The sequence below is a fragment of the Parasteatoda tepidariorum genome, chromosome 7 (assembly GCF_043381705.1).
Source record: "Parasteatoda tepidariorum isolate YZ-2023 chromosome 7, CAS_Ptep_4.0, whole genome shotgun sequence".
NCBI lineage: Eukaryota > Metazoa > Arthropoda > Arachnida > Araneae > Theridiidae > Parasteatoda > Parasteatoda tepidariorum.
Genome location: NC_092210.1, coordinates 13,350,630 through 13,368,682, shown reverse-complemented (window position 1 = coordinate 13,368,682; position 18,053 = coordinate 13,350,630). Strand labels below are relative to the sequence as shown.

The window sequence follows — 18,053 nt, the reverse complement described above, 5'->3', positions numbered from 1 at the left end:
ATTATATCGCCTCAAATGAGGAAGTGTTTCCATTTGCTGTGATGAACGTCATTCAATTTGTTGATCAACACACGTTTTTCTTTTTATTACCCATAAAGAATAAAGATATGATAAGAATAACACTGACAAGTTGACACAAAAGATATTTTATATTTACTTAAACATGTGACATTCACCTTGAAAGTTAGAATAATCCAATTATTTTGCACAAAAAGCAAAGAATATGTGGAAATGTGATTTCTTTAATTAAATAATAACAAATTAATTTGATTGTTGTTTAAAGAAATAGAACAAATTAATGTCACTATTTAGAACACTACAGATAGACTTCAGAACAGAACATGTTGATCTCAGTATTTAGAACACGAATTGATTTCAGTGTTTAGAACACAATAGATTGACTTAAGCATTTAGAAGTGGCACGCATAACTCATTCTTTAGATAGTGGCACTCTATCCGTTAACATGGCCACTCCCGATTTAGAACATCAAAGACGCCTCGCGACTTTGATATATACGCCTTTATATATATATTGTTCCTGATGCTCTAATTACAAGTCAAACTATATATTGGTATTTTCTAATTATAAAAAAAAAGTCTAATAGTTACTAAAACAAATCTGTTAGATTATTTGAATTATTTTTGTACTAAAATATAAAATCCAAAAAAAGTAGTTTGAAATTTTTTCATTTGTATTGAAACATTTATCAATAATTGATTTTGTAACTTAACGAAATTTCAATAACAAATAGCTGTTTTTTTAAATAGAAATAAGTGCATGGAATATGGAAGATTCTAACTTTGGTAACCGTGTATGGAAGATTCTAACTTTAACGCAGAAAAAGAAACTGATGTTTCAAGCTGTGTTTCCTAACCATCAATTATTAAAATGCTAAGTAAAATATTTCTCACTTAATTTGACTTAAATTAGTACGAAATAATGAAAAAAAGTGGGAAAAATATGTTTAATTAAAATTATGTGTCGAAGGGTTAAAAAATAGAAACAGATGAAATCCCGAGGATAATTAAAAACCTAATTAGGTATCTGCAACTCGAGAAGAATAAGATCGCTGAAATCAGCTGGTTGTGTATAAACAAGATGGTGTGTTTATTGAGGCATAAGCAAATGCTACAATTCAGCAGACAATCAGATTTGATAGCCATGCGGCATATTAAAAAAATTTTTTTAAAAATGTTGTTCTAAACATTTTAATCATAAATATATTAAGGTGTCTACTTTTGCCAAACCTGAAAAACACCTCAAAACAACTGTTAACTGAAAAAGCGAACAAGAGGAGAAAGTTAAATTTACGGTCACTTGTATAATATGAGTATATCTATTATATATTGTCTTTATTTTTGACTGCACAATGCGTGAAATTGTGTTTATTGAAAAAGATGGACTAGCCGATCACTGGAAGCGACTAGTAAAATGTATATTCATTATTATACTTTTGAGTAAAAATATTTTGTTAATTCGGAAAACAATGGGAATCATCTGTATTTTTTCTACATAAATATACTTTTTTTTATAATAAAAGTATTTCAATATTATTTGCATACAGTACCTGGCCAAAATATTAGACGTACTATAAGATTCTATGACAAATCTTAATCATCAGGCGATACTATAGAGATTTATTGTTTTTACGTGACTGAAACCGGTTTGCACTTGCTAACGTTAGTGTATCAATTGGTTAAATTAGACGATACATAATATAAATTCGACGATTAAATAAATTAGACTATATATTATATAAATATAGAATATTCATTACATCAGATATTATATTAGTATATTGTAATAATTAGACCAGATTATTAGATGCACTGTAGTGGTTTAATAATTACACGTTTTGCACCTGTTTATATGCACTACTTTTATATTTAAACATACATGTGATGGGTTTTTATTCAGGATATTTTTTATACTAGTGGGCTGCGACCCCTGCTCGCTAACCCCCGAAAATTGCTACGCAATCTTATATGGTTTGCTTCGCTCGCTACTAACTTAGGTACATTGCAAATGCACAAAATTCTAAGAATTCAAAACAATCATTCAAATCCATATACAACTTTTTTTTAAATAAAAAATTACATCTTTTTAGTAAATACATGTAATTCGTTAAACCTATTAGAAATGAGCTATAGTATAAAATCTTAAGATAAAATTTCTAAAACTGATATCGTTGAGCAATGAGGTAAGCAGGCNTTAAAATTTTGGCTATAATTAAGTGTATTAAAAATTGAAATAAGTGAATTGCAATGGAAAAACCTGCATAAACAAATAAATTCTAGTAAGACAAATAAATTCGTGATATATGTGTTGAGCCATCTCAGCTAGATTTGGCATGTGACATTTTTGGCTGCAATCATTGGTCAATTTTCTAGCATTGCCATTCGGGGAGCTGTAATGAGGCCTTTTTTTGTCGCCGTGTAAGAGAAATATTTATAGAGATACTTCCTATTTGCACTTATTTTAAACGTATTATTTTAAATGTTAACCAATTGATACACGAACGTTAACAAGTGTAAACCGGTTTCAGCCGCGTAAAAAACAATAAAGCTGTGTAGTATCACCTGATAATTAAGATTTTACAAAGAATCTTATAGTACGTCTAATAATTTGGCCAGGCACTGTATATTCTCGGTGTTAAATGGAAATTCTAAAATTTCTTAAGATTCGGAAAAATCTAAAAGAATACTGACTTCTTTACAGACTATTGCATAGCGCAAATATGTCCTTTTTATAAAGCTGTTTAAATCTCTTGTGTTCATAAAAATGCAATATAGCACCATTAGCAATTGAAATAAACCACAATGAAACCACGACTCTCCATAAACTTGCGTATTTCATGTGGCCTGTGATAATAAGAATACCGTCTTCCAACGCAAGGGCATGGTTTTTTTTCCTTCTTCGCAAAAATGACACATTTACAAGTTATGCTGAAAAGCGTGAGTGAGCGCAATATCTAAGCTCGCGCATACATCAATAAATAATCACGAAATAATTTTAATGTGACGTCAGCTGGCTGTTTCGTCGTTGCTTTTGAATAAAAAGATGCAGCTAAGATTTTTTTCCACCGAAGAAAAAGCCTTTGCACGATGACGTAAAATATTTTTATTTTTTTACCAGTGAAATAAATTTAAATCATTTTAAGAATTTAGAACTTGGGATTTAAAAAATTCCATAATAAATACGCTAATATATTTCCTACCGTTATAGATTAATATTTTCTATGAAAAATATTATATTACCCCATAATTATAGTATAAGTGAAATGACATTATTATTATGGTGTTCATTAATAAGGAAAAATAATTAAATAGCATCATAATTATAAAGTAAGTAGAACACCATAATTATAAAGTAACATTATAAACATCATTAAAATTATGGTGTTAAGAGATGGCTGCCCTTATCTCTTTCATGCAGAATTTTCACTAAATAAATTTTTCACTATTTTGTAATAATTTTAGACAAAATAAGTAAAATATAATATGTTTAGCATTTTAATAATTTATGGTTAGGAAAAGCATCACGAAACACACCGATGTCTTTTTCTGCGTTAATATTCCAAACACAACTCACTTCCAAACAATTATTTTTCAAATTTGCACTTATTTAAATTTAAAAGAAAGTTATTCTTCATAGAAGTTTCTTTAATTTACAAAATCAATTATTGATATTTTTGAATATTAATAAAAAAAGTTTTTTTTTAACTATTTTTTTTTCTGGATTTTATATTTTAGTACAAATATAATTCCGATGATCTAGCAGAATTTTTTAGTTCTAATATATATATATATAGGTTTTCGTGGTTTCTCGCCCAGGAACAATGTTTTCATGGGGCACATTAGAACCCATAATCCTCATAGAACAATCCCTGACGTCTGTAAGCTACTTGAACATAGTTGCAGACCAGGTTCACCCATTCATGGCAACAGTTTTTCCTGCGGGGGATGGTGTTTACCAACAGGATAATGCAGCATGTCATAAGGGTCGAATCATCATGGATTGATTCGAGGAACATTCCAGTGACTTTCAAGTCATGTCTTAGTCCCCAAATTCAACTGACCTTAATCCAATAGAGCATTTGTGGTCCTACTTGGAAAACCAAATTCGTGCTGCCACGCTTTTCCCCTCGCAATGTGAGGGAATTGCAGGACCAGTTGGTGAGCGCTTGGTACCATTTACCTCAGACTACCTATCAGCACGTTGTGGAATCAATGTCACGGCGGGTGCTAGCAGTTTTGAGGGCTAAAGGTGGTCTACATGTTATTAGCAGGGTGGTCATAATGTAATGGCTCTTTGGTGTATATATTACCAGCGTGCCATCTGCGTCAAAGGGCTACTTTGGCGAGGTAATAAAAAAATTTTTTATATCAAAAATGAAAAAAATTGATTTACACTAGGAGCGCAAATAAATATTTAAACGATAAAAAAACGAAATCTCCGTCAAATAACTACTGAGGAAATCGAGCTAAGGAATAGCGAAACGTGTTTGATAGCTGGAAGAAATAGAAAGGGGTTGAAAGAACTAGGAAAACTTTAATTATTACAGAATTATCCTCACTTTAGCTATACTTACACTTTAATTATATTATCCTGCAATCCAACTAATTTTGAATTTTTTCAGTTCTGTTTTCCTAAGTAGTGATTTATTAGATTTTTAGTTTTTTTTATTTTTATTTATATATTCATTTCGCTATCCGTGTGTACTTTTTTGACAAGCGTTCTAAAAATATATATTAAAGATGTTTATTCGAACACTTTGTATAAAATAGTCTACAAATATAAAGCTAAAACTTAAAAATTTCGGCCAGCTGCTTTTGTTTAAGTCAAATTAAAGAACGTTTTTATCCGTGATAAATAGAGTTTTCTAATGGTATAAATCATATGAGTGTGTGAAAATGTAAAACAAAAAAGTTAAAATATTTACGACAAAAAATGATTAACACTATTTTGATGCTGTTTTAAAATAACTTTCCTTGTATTTCAATCTTCAAAGACGATACAATAAAGTTAAAATATCTGCTTTATTTCCCTGTGGTGACAACTCAATTGAATGTATTTTTATTCACAAGGGAACTTTTATTGATTGACTTAAGAAAAGGCAGCGCTTGTTAGCAATATCACGAGTTGACGCATTTTAAATTTTATTTCATACAATTGATTCTTTTTAATTTTAAACTTCATATAAGCTAAGGAATATGTTACAAATAAAAGATTTCTGTCTTATTTTGATACGCAAGAATTTGATTTTTGTTGGAAGTCTAGTTTTCTTTCCCTTTCTTTCTTTTTTTTTATCGAAATATGTAACTCTAAAATTTACTTTGCAAAAAAAAAAAAAAAAAAAAAAATTTAAAAATTAGTATAATTTATTTATTTTCTTTGGAAATTTACAAACTATATGTTTGTTAATTCAAAAAGTAGGATATTGAAATAGTTAAAAAAAATTGACTACTTATACAAAAAATTAAAAACAGTTAATAAGGACTAGACTAATAATAAAAACAAAATAATGATTTGATTATATTCATATATTTTCAAGCTTGAAATTTCATCTCAAAGAAGACGAAAATTATGCATTCGCCCCCCTCCCCAGCAAAAAAAAAAAAAGATAACACAAGGAATAATTTCTGTTCTAACCATCGGATTTTCGAGATCTAAGTCTCAAATTTATTGATCCCAAATATGCTAATTTATTAGCGTTAAATATGAATTAAGAGAAAAGGATTGGATAAACATACCTTTTTTTTCTGTAGATTTGGTTATTGACCCTTCTTGGAATCCTATCCTTACAACAAAAGTTAATTCCAGTGATTATTATTATTTTGTTCACTGTACATAATATTCAAACGATAATAAAATCTTAATCTTGAAAAATAATAATATTCAAACGATATTCATAATATTCAAACGATAACAAAAATCAAAGTGTATTTATTTTCTAAGAAAAGTTCGCATAAATTTACTTGATGTACTAACTTTTATTGTTTTGTGAAAATGATATTTTGAAAGCTTTTTAAATATTTAACAATAGGAGTGAATTCACAATATTAAATCAATGCTACCTAAAATAAGAAGAAAAAAATTTAATTTCAATAGCTGAAAGAAATTTGACACCTTTCTAAATTAAATAAATTTCCATCGAAATACGAGTTACTGAAAATGTACAATCGAGCCCAAACTTTGAGATTTCAGATAACTGCGTACTTGGAATGTAAAATGTTCTCTCCATTGAGGATTAGGGAAATTGGATTATTTCTAACATTTTTAGAAAGAGGGAAGTTGAACGAAAGAGATTGTTGCTGGCTTTAAATCGAAAAAAAGCTTTTAAGCTGTATATTCTTAAGCATAGCGCCAGGGGATCAATGAAATTGAAAGCATTTTTCAATGTATAGTTTTAGTTGTATAAACGTAATAGGAATTAGAAAAAAAAAACAATAATTCCAAAAAAAATAAATAAATAAAAATTGAATTATAATTTTTTGAGAAAAACAGCGGACTTTTGAAATAATTAATTTTAAAATATTTATAAACCGTTTTTGAAATCACTTAACTCTTCTTTACCTAAAAGTAATCTTTGAAAAAACAATGAATAGTTACTGTTTTTTAAACACTTTGCATGTTTTCATTTTCATGTCTCACAAAATATCGTGCCTAAAGTTCAACGAAATTGGAAGCCGACTCCAGCGAATATTTTTCATTATTCCTATTAGAATAGAAAACACTCACAGAGAACAATTCAATCATAAAATGCTGTTTGGAGGGCGGTGTTCATATCGCCGACAAATCACTTCACCGATAAATTGTATCATTTTGCCGACACGATCACTTCGTTGAGAACTTACTTTGCAGACAGCTAACATCAACACGATCACTTCGTTGACACGGCTATTTCATCGAAACTGTGTCGGCAATTGACTATCAGCGATATGCACTAAATCCAATTAAAAAAAATGCCATTTATTCTTGAGAATAAAAAAAATTTTAATTTCGAAAAAATACTAATGACTCAAAACTAATCCACAATTCAAAAAAATCAATTCAAAAAATGAAAGAAAAGAGAAATGTACAAAATTATTTGTTAAGTTTTTCGACAGACCGCGAAGTTGAGAGGATAAATGTTTTTTGCAACCATTCTAATAATGTTACACAGTTTTTTGCAACCATTCTAATTAAACCACTTTCACAGTAGTATATTTATTTTGTTCTCAAATTGTTCCACCTTATTGCTACAAATGATTCTTATTTTAAAAACATTATTTAATAATTTATCTCACAAGGAGCACCATCTGTTGGAGAACTTTGTAGCTAACTCAAAACTTAGTAAGAATAATACCCGGTTTTCTAAGCAGCACGCAGAAAGCCGTCAAAATAAGACGTATCGTATGAGACAATTGATATATGGTATAATGGGAGGTATTTACACGCTTATTACTATAAGGGACTAGAGGAAAACAAAACCTGCACATATTTGAAAAAATACCTCGGAATTTTAATTAATTATTGTTTAACTTTTCATACTTTTACAAAAAAATTCACGATTTTAATTGGTTTTTTTTACAATATTTTTTCACCTTGTCGTTATCTTTTGACGAAACTGTATCTATTGTTTAATCTTGTATTAATATAGATCAAGCAATAGATAATTTCATATTTGATCTAACATTAATATAGATCAAACAAAACATTCAAGGTTTGTAAGAGTTCGTTTGCTGACAAACAAAGTTACCCACATTAGATAGCGATTTTAGAATTTGAGTCCCTTTATGTTCAAGAGTTTTAACAGCTTCAAAATTGTCGAAAAGAGAAGCAGCTTGACATAGTGAATTTGGTCACTACACTTGGCAAAGTTACTCTACAAATCCCATTTTATATTCAGTAATTGAAAGCTTTTTTCTGGAATTTCGATATTTCAATTTTTTGTCAATATCTTATATTTCATTTCATTGTTATTTAAACAATGATAAATTGGTATGGTTTAATTAATATTAGAAAAAGCATAAACAGTGCTTGTCATAAAAGTTTCCTTGGTAGTAGTATTTAGCCAGTTTCTTTTCTTCCAATTTCTTTCCTAGAGCCAAGAAACACGGACTGGCCAAAAGTTTCTCGAAATACACTGGGGATCAAATTTTTTTTTCTTTTCATTTTCTGTTGCATGAGATTTTTTTAAACAGATTTTGAATATTTTCACATCGCTGATTTTAAACTTGCAATAAGTTTCTTTCTCTATGCTAGTTTTTTTTAAATGACATTTTTAGTCTTTTTTTTTTTTGTCAAAAAGTGCAAATTTCAAAACAGAGGGTTGTATTAAATACTGTGACTATTAGGGAGTTAGAGCACATTATCACGAAAAGTTTGCATAGGAAATTTCAGTTACAACATCAAGAAGTTTGTCACAACATCTACGCCACCCCTCGTAACTTTTTTAAGCATGTACACATTGACCGAAAATAGACTAAACTTGTCATATATTGTATAGATAAAATATGTAGCTTTAGGAGCAAAACTAATTTCATATTTGAAATCCCCACACCTGAATTATTCAAGATCAAGTATTAGTATAAATGCAACAAAAAATTATCAGTTATTTATTAATTAGTTTTTAAAATATTAAAATATAATTTTCTTATTAGTGCATCTGCAAAGATTTTCACTATAAATAATTTTTTAGCAAATAAACTTTAAGCAAAAAATTAACTGTTCAGCTGGCATATATCATCAAAAATAACTTGATAAAAGTGCCAAGTAGGGCTATAATAACTTTTATTCAAATCTCCCATGATGATGAATGATACCCAGACACTAGATATAAGAAACTTTTACTTCACACAATAGAGAAGGGCAGGCAATTTCTCGTAATCACGTGGGACAAAAATTTTGCAAGGAGAGTGTAGTGTTCCATAGAAATTTCTGAAAGGATACTGATTTAAGAAGCGGCTATGACACAAATGATGCGAAAAGTTTTCCTAATTACTTATGAAAATTTATATTTTCTCTGTATTTCATTTTATAACCGTCGACCCAATTATCGGGTTTACGACTACTAATGTTCAACTACGTAGCCTTGTAATTTTGAACCCAATCTAGAGGACAAGGGAACTCCTGGATTAAGTATTGGGAGAAATTTGCTTTGTGGAGGACTTTTTGATGGAACTAACCTGCATTTGCGTTACAAGGGGAGGAAGATCACGAGAACCTCCCACGGTTAACCAGATGGCAAGAGGACTCTAAGACATGATCCGTCTACTACTGAGGATATTTTATGACAACACTGTGGTCAGTGCAAGTCGGATGTGGAATTCGTATCGACCAGCCACCGCTGGGATTCAAACCCGGTTCACCTAATTGGAAGGCAAACGCTCTATCCCCTGAGCCATCGCGGCTCTTTCCATGTATTTCATGTGCATAATCAGATTTTAAACAAATAAGCATCTATGTTAATCTATAACTAAAATAGCCTCCTTTGCAATAATGGTACATCTTGGTAAAACGTGATAATGTAAAATATATAAAAATACTCTTCAGAATCTTTTTCACCACCTGAAATTCGCACATCATGTTCCAGTTATTTACAACTCCAATTACAGTAGTGAGATTTTAACAAACTTGAAAATAAATAGCTGCATTTCTTATCAGAAAAGGATACTGTAGATAAATAATGCATGAATGAATATGCCAATAATTTTGAGAAACATGTCTTAGAATGAAATGAAAAAAGAAGCTGCATATAAAACATGCTTTTCACAGTGAAAAACCACCTCATTCACAAAAAATAATGCTTTGTGTTTAAATTAAACTATAATAAAATATCTATATTTGTTAACATTGATTTTATAATTGGAAATTAAAGGGTTTTGAGAATGTCTTCGAGTATTGATGGCACAGCGGCAAAAGCACTTGTCAATGTGAAGGGCTGCAGTTCTATCCGGGGGCAGATTAAAGTTAACCCAGCATAAAATCGAAGAGTCCCAGTTTGCCAGTTAAGAAAAGGCGCACAGTGCGCAGTGCTGAGCAAATTGCTACCATAAAACCATTGGTCTTGAAATTGTGGAAACTTCAACTCAATGAACTCCTGGCCAACAGTAGGATGTTATCAGAATGCTTTACTTTTTTTACAAAATTTCATTTCATATAGTCTTGCATTATTCTATTCATCTTTCCTCTTTTGGAAATTATAAAGTTTTCCAATGGTCATTGAATCTTGATAACTCAGTGGTTTAGGCACTCAGCTGCAATTGTGAAGGGCTGGAAGCCTATCCAGCTTCAGATCAATGAATAACAGCTTGTCTGGGAAGTGAATTTGGATAGTGTGCAATGTAGGCCGCATTTCTACCATTGTTCACGAAATTGTAAAGCCTTAATATCTGGTCCACAACAGGATGGAGCGTGAATGCTTTAATTCATAACAAAATGTAATCTATCATGTTTTTTTAAACTAATCTATTCAATTACATAACAGTGATTCTTTTCAATCTTTTAGGTTTAGAGTGCATGGAGTGAAAACCAGGATGGCTATGCGTCTGTACCACAGACGCTCCTCAGCAACAAGGGAAAAAATTCAAATGCAAAATGGACTGTCTCCAAATTCATCCCTTCGACTTCAAGTGCTGGGAGCTACATGTGGCCATAGAGATTCTTTGGGAGTCAACCGACAGCGATCACAGTCACTTTACCCAGGCAGTCCCAACTGCCTTGGTATACCAACTAGATCGAGATCTCATTCATTTAGTGGACCGTCAAAAACACCTAAATTAGCAGAAAAGCAACTGACCCCATCGGAAGAAGAACAGATATTCCGATGTTATACAAGGGTTATGTATATTTTGTTAGGTGGAATGGCAGCAGTGGTTATGACTCTGGTACTATATGGGATACGCTCATTTACGAACATAACCTGAGCACAAGCAGTTGAGTAATTGTATATGTATATAGTGTTTTAAACCTCAGAGTTCCTAAATAAGGAGTGAAGCTTGAATTTCTTTCTTGAAATCAAAGCAGTTTGAGTGAAGGCTTCGATTAATGTTCAATTTAGTGGCATGCAGAGAGGGGAGTTGCGGCCCAGGGCATCTTGGACAAAGAGTGCACCCAATCAACAATTAAGGAGGCTAGAAATTTAAATTTATTATACATTTTAGAATGAAATTATTACTTTGAAGGTAATTATTTGGCTCAAGCAATATATTTCAAAAAGGATAAAACTTTTTAATTTTCAGAAATAATAAATTTAAATTAATATTATTTTATTGCTAATTTTAAAATTTTTACCTTAGAATAGATAACAATAGATATCTTTTATACAAATTATAAATATGAATTTAGATTTGTTTTTAAAATGCTTTTTGCTAGATTAAAATAGATTCTCCCGGCAATGATTACACTCCTCAATTCAAGAGCATCTAATATAATCATTAATTAATAAGGTTGCCAAGCGCATCCAAATGCCTTTGCACGCCACTCCTTCAATTTAGAACATTAGTCTCATGGTATTGGTTTTAATTGCTTTCTTCTTTGGGAAATTCTGCAAAAGGTTACTGAAAATTATATAAATACACTGATGAACTCAGAAAATGCTTAAAAAGTTATTTCACCTCCAGAATAACTTATAAATAATAATACAGTTGGGTATTAATAATAACACCATCATGTAGGGGATATCGAAATACTAGAGCTTTAACTTCCGAGGTACCTTGTTTGGGTGTAAAAAGAGTGTTTTTCTTTAAAATTTTATTTTAGAAGTAAAAATTATACTTGAAAATAATTATCCATTATTTGTAATAACATTGACTTAAAATAACCTGTATAAACATATTAGATGTACTTAAAAAAATTATTTTTTTATTCACTTGCAATAAAAACAAAATATATCAATTCCTTATCACAACTAGAGTTAAAGGAATGAAAGAATTTGTGATTATTTATGTTTCTACCACGAGTGAAACATGTATATTATAAAAAATGGATTGCATTTAGAATATTTGTAAATATGTTGAAAGAGAATGAATTTCATCCAATGCACCTTGTTAAAAAAATTGTACGAGTATTGCTTTGAATTATTATGAATAAATGTCTTCTACAAATGATATTTAGTTTTTGCATAAAAATAAATAAAGGGGGGGGGATAATGGATAATGGAATTCCAAAAATTTATGAAGCACTATTAGATCAAATTTTTGAAATATTCTTAAGCTGCTTCAAGCAAACTTAAAAAACACCATGTCAGCCTAACATTTTATCTAACTTTTAAACAAGGTTCGTGATTTTTTTGATTTTTTAAAAAAAAAAATCAGATTTTTTTGATTTAAATCGGATTTTTTTGATTTTTATTCAAACACATTGTAAGAACTTTAATTTATGATTAAAAATACTTTATAAATGTTTAATCAAAATTTAATTAATATTAAAACAATATTATAAGAATATTTTGAAAGCTCTAACTTACTAATATAATTTTTCATTACAATACATAGCTTTGCATAGCAACCATTTTGTAACAAATGCATAATTGAAATTTGAAGACTAGATGAAATAGAGAATTTAATGAAAGTGGTCTGTCTAGATTTTTCTGAGAGGTATTTATTTTGTGAAAATTTAGACATAATTTGTGAGAATTAAAAATAATATTAAAAAATCAACACAAAAATATGGATTTATTCGTTTCTTACGAAACACAAAAATAAAATTTAAAAAAAAAGTATTTTGTGAAACTATTGTTTTTCCTTTGTTGATTTCCAAAGTTGAATTTGTGAACGTGCCCTAAGCAGTAGCAAATTTGGCTTGGACAGACTCTTTAACTATTAAATTAAAGTTTCAATTAGCAAACCATAATTTTAATTTAAAATTGTTTTTTCTTCTCTTTATTTTTAATATGACGAAATAAATGTAACAGATTGTGCTTATAAATGTAGTCATTCATCAAAANTGCGTGAAATCGGAGAAAATAGCTAAAATAAGTAAAAATGCGGAAGGGTTAGCAGCTAGGGCGTAGATTGAATTTTCTGTTTATCTTTGAAAATCGTAAATAAATATAATTATTTTACTTCAATGACTGAATTTAAAAAAAACGGGATATTTATTTAAAAAAACGAAACTTTTAGAGAATCGGAGTTTTTGATAAAAAGGCTGAAATTCGAGAGACAAAAAAAATCTCATCCCTGTATAAAGGTCAACCAGTTTTATCCCAAGGAAATGATTTTTAGAGAAACTTCAGAGGGAGGAAAAGGGACTTCAACAATTTCCCTCCGCGGAAAATTAAATTCCTCATAAAACATTTTAACTTGGGCAAAAAACAATTTCAGAGGAAATTAGCGGAAAAAATGGAAAAATCTGAAAAAAAGCGGAAATCCGCGGAAGAATCTCATCCCTGAGAATCAAAAGATTTTTAAAAATATAATTTCAAATGTGTTGGAATTTAACACACACCAAGAAAGAGAGTAATTTCGTTAACTAAAATTAATTAACACAGCAATTTACTTAAAAATAATTTTAAAACTAAGAAAAGAAAATAATAAAAGTATCAGTAATTTAAAACACTGTTTTTTAACTTTTAAAATCAATATATATAAATCAGTTGATTTAAATCAATGATTTTTTTAAAAAAATCATTCGATTTAAATCAAGCTGATTTAAATCAACGAACCCTGCTTTTAAATAATGAAATAAACCATATTAAATATATTTTATGCTAATTTTTATGAATATAAACAACAATAATACAGTGTGTTATAGTTATATACTGTATTATAACTTAACGATATATAATTAGCTTAAAGACAAAAATATGTATTAAAAACTTAAAAAAACTTTCTTAGTAAATTATTGTGTTAAAAACTTTTAGCAAACTTTTTTTGTTTTAAAATGTGATGCTTTTATATACATTGAGAATTGCAATTTGGGTCAGAACCCTTCAGATAGATCGCAGGCATCATTCATCAATGAGGTTAATTCCACAATTTAGACATATATCTGAAGGGGACGGAAATTTCTTCCAGATCTCTGTACTCATGGCACTGCTCAGTGACTGACCATAAGAATTTTGATTCCACTTATTTTAGGAGCATGTACTGGACGGGTCTTAGCAGCTTTGAGGATCCCCCAGACGAAGTCGATGCTCTAAACACTAGGTTACCACTGCCAAAGGAATCTAGTCTTCAAATTTAGTGAAACACTTTGAAAATTGGCTGGTCAATATGATGCCAACTGGCACTGCAATGTGTAATAACATTTTACTGGTTTGGGTTTAGCGCATTAAGAATTAAATTTTGAATTTAAAAGATAATTAGGGATAAAAGATAATTATTGTCCAAAAATGGAAAGCTTGGATCATATCAGGTGATGAATATTTGTTAGAATTAAATGGTTAAAGAGTTAAAACAGGAAATGGGTGAGGTTTTATCTAAATTAAATGTAGAGGCCTGTTACTGATCGATTAAAAATAGAATAATGAATAAGATGAAACAAGATGGCTGGGAGCCATTGTTTCGAAGGATACATTCATCGATCAGATGGTAATTAATATAATGTGATCATAAATAAAAAACACTTCCTCAAGAACTAGGAATTTATTTTTAAGGTTAGCAGAAATATCAATTTCTCACTTTGATTTAACCAAAATAATAAAAACTACAAAAAATTTTGATAACCTATATGACAACAAGGTCATGTTCCAGAAGTTTTGTATGATGCAATTTTTCGACCATATAGAGGGAGCTGGATATGTCCAAGTGGTCTTCCCTCTAAAGAATTCGGAACATTATAATATGATGGAAAACAACAAATATTCTTCCAAGTTCTTTCGCTATTAGAGATTTGTAGTTTATCTAAAAGTTTAGATGATAGCGTTGGTATAATGGGCTGAAGTAAAATACCACAAATACGTAATGTTTCTAAGACAACATGCAAAATAGTTGATAGTCTTTTCTTGCTCACATCATCATTTTGCTTAGCTAGTTCCCAAGGTTTGTTAAACTGCATAAATGCATTTGTGTCTCTCAGGCACTCAATGATGCAATCCAAGCCTTTATAAAAGTATCCACCCAAGAAATGCTCCTGGACTTGACCTGGAAAAAAATTATGTATAATTGAACAGCAAGAAAATATATTAATTTATCAGCTAACAATGTGAAAAGGAAAACATTGAGTAGATTTAATAGTCATTCATAATAAAATTTCATTCTAAATGTTTCAAAATATCTAAAATATTTCAAATGTCTTAATTTTGAGGATTTTTTATATTTATTTAAATACAAAAAGTGCACACACTAATAACAATAGATTTAAATTAACAGCAATATTTTTGAATAGTAATAGATGTTTTATTTATTTATTTTTGATAGTTTTTATATATTATTTAATTTAAAAATAAAGAGCTCTAATTGATAACAAATTAAAAATAGAAAATTTTCTATAATAAAATGCGGCTTACTTCAAACATTATTTAGCTGTAGTACTTATTTAAATGTTCAAGGAAGCAATGACTTAAGTTACTATTTTTTCGATTAATTTTTTTCAATCATCTTTTCATTAGAAAATAATTTTAAAATATACAAAAACCAGAATTGTTTTTTCATTAAATTAGAAGAAAGTGGTAAAATCTAGTAGAGCATTAATTGAAAATTTTTTAGTAGGTTTTTTTTTTCAGGAACTTTTTAAACATACAGAATCTCCTAAATTATAAAATAACTTTGATTTCTTAATTAAATGAGGAGAAAGTGGCAAACTCCAGAATATGAATCCGAATTTTTTTCCGAAACTTTTTTAATTATAAGGAACTGTGTAAAGTATGGAATAACTAAGTTTTTTTATTAATTCAAATTGGATTGAAGCTGCTGTATAAACGACAGGGAGTAATTAATATGAGTTATACTAGAAGAAACTGGCCAAATCTAGCAGAGTTTGCAATATTAAATTATGAACCAGTCTTTGAAAATAAATTTTTAATCATCAGCTTTAATCATTTCATGTCAGGATTTTTTTATTTAAAAAAAGCTGGCCTCAAACAAACAAAACAATATTCGGAGTTAACATAAATAACATGAAGCTGTAGAAATTTATCGTCTACTTAGATCTTATTTGAATGAAAGTAACATAGATGGCTGGTACATTCATAATTATTTTTTAAATTCAACTGCAAATAAAAAAATAATTAAATAAAAGTATGTAAGGCAAATTAATCCAAACAAATATTAATACAAGATTAAAAAAGTGATCAAGAGCAAGTGCAGGTTTTAAACTTTCTGTTATTAAAACGACACACAGGGGCTGAGTGGCAGCGTGTCGCGCTCCCGTGCCACAGGTCCTGGGTTCGATCCTTGGGCCGGGCAAGGATGACTCAGCCTTTCATCCCTTTAATGGGTTGATAAATGAGAACCAAGCATACTTGGGAACTAAACACTGGGGGTTTCGTGTTTAGCTGACCACCTAACCGGAACATCTGCTCCTGCACCCCAAAGCCCAAGGTCAAGAAAACTGAAATGGGCACGGTAGTGCTTGTCGCACCACTGAGTTTAGAGGTTAGTCATTAAAACAAAAGTTTAAGTTCAAATACTTTAACATTTAGAGATTTAGGACTATAATGTGCTACAATAATTATTAAAGCTATGTCAAAAAATAACACAATACTTAATAAATGCATTGTAGTGAATTGCAAATGTTAATAATAATAAAAATAAGAAGGGCATTTTTTCAAATTTACCATGTTTCAAAAATAATTTATAGTTATAGTAATATTTACCAGTAGGTGAAGTAAATAACATACTTTTATTTCTTAACTTCTTAGTATTAAAAAAAACTATGAGTTCAAACTTTAAGATTTTGATTTAAGTAAAAATGAATTAAATAATTTTCTATTGAATGCTTGCATTTGAAACTATTTTAATTAGAGTATACTTCATACATTTTTTCCCACGAATAATTTTTTTAAAATCATTACACAGCATAGCTGCCAACACAGATAGGGAAAAAATACAGTAGATTTTACAAAATAGTATAAATTTCATGATAATTATCGCACAATGTTCTAAATATTTTAAAAATAGCGAATTTTAGGGATTTTAAAAGTCATCAGTTATGATTAGGGTTGCAAGTTTGTCGCGGGATAAAAAGACATAAATTCGCGGGTGATTCGCGCAAAAGTTTTAAAAATTCGCGAAATTTTCGCGGATAAGATATGCACTGATATTTACACCGAAAATCAATTTAAAAATAATAAAAAAGTTACAAAATTTTATTTTTAGGCAATATTAATGCCGTTACTTAAATGTACAGGATTTTGATACAAAATATTATACATGGTTAGGTTATTCTTGCTAATGTTTCGCCTTTCATGACTCAATACATTTTTGTATTTTGAAAAAGATCGTTCGGCATCCACACTATTAGTTGGTACTGACAAACATCGAATTGCCACTTTAGACAGTTTTGGATAGCGTCCCATCTTCGATTTCCAAAACTGAATTAATTGTCTACTTACAACGTGTAGTTCATTAACTGTCGCTTTGTAAGCATTAAATTCGTTCTTCAACTCTTCTTCATCCTCAAACATGGGGATAGAATTAAAAATAAAAGAACTATCATCTTCTTGGAAAACATCTAAGTATTTGAATTGACTAGGATCAAAAGCTCTGCATGCTTTAAAAAAGCTTGATGCTGGTTGACGAAATCTGTGTGTTGTAATATTGCCTTCAAAAAAGTATGCCTGAATTTTTTCCTGGCATGATTTTAAAGCTTTTTTAGATTTCAAGTGCTGGCAGGTTATAGATTTGCTTTTTAAATCTTCAGCAAGATCAGACATTTCATTAAAAATAACATGCAAACTTATTCTTTGTTTTTCATATAAATTTAATAGATTCAAAATTAAAGATGCATATTTTTCAATCTCTCTTAAATCTTCACTCAATTCTGCGTTACAACATTCTTCGGAAATCGTGCTGATCAAAGAACTACTGCTATTTTGTTGCTCTTTATCGAAGAACTCTGCATATTCAGCTAAGTAATTTACGTGAAACAAAGCTGCCTTAAACCAGCTATTCCATCTGGTTTGTAC

The 18,053-nt window shown here is 29.6% G+C and overlaps 2 protein-coding genes across 5 annotated transcripts in view; one reads left to right on the top strand and one right to left on the bottom strand.

Moving 5' to 3' along the window:
- Nucleotides 1-12,093, top strand: part of LOC107457347 (uncharacterized) — a 37,437-nt gene extending 25,344 nt beyond the window's left edge. For 2 of the 3 annotated variants that reach the window (XM_016075491.4, XM_016075490.4), the window contains exon 2: nucleotides 10,494-12,093. In XM_016075491.4, the coding sequence (XP_015930977.1) occupies nucleotides 10,494-10,911 (418 nt within the window). In that variant the 3' untranslated portion in view covers nucleotides 10,912-12,093. The remainder of the gene's footprint in view (nucleotides 1-10,493) is intronic. The other variant, XR_001585818.3, reaches the window with a different exon arrangement.
- Nucleotides 12,094-14,556: 2,463 nt separating this feature from the next.
- LOC107457349 (Methionyl-tRNA synthetase, mitochondrial) overlaps nucleotides 14,557-18,053 on the bottom strand; it is a 23,747-nt gene continuing 20,250 nt past the window's right edge. For both annotated transcript variants that reach the window (XM_021145548.3, XM_021145547.3), the window contains exon 13: nucleotides 14,557-15,069. In XM_021145548.3, the coding sequence (XP_021001207.2) occupies nucleotides 14,669-15,069 (401 nt within the window). In that variant the 3' untranslated portion in view covers nucleotides 14,557-14,668. The remainder of the gene's footprint in view (nucleotides 15,070-18,053) is intronic.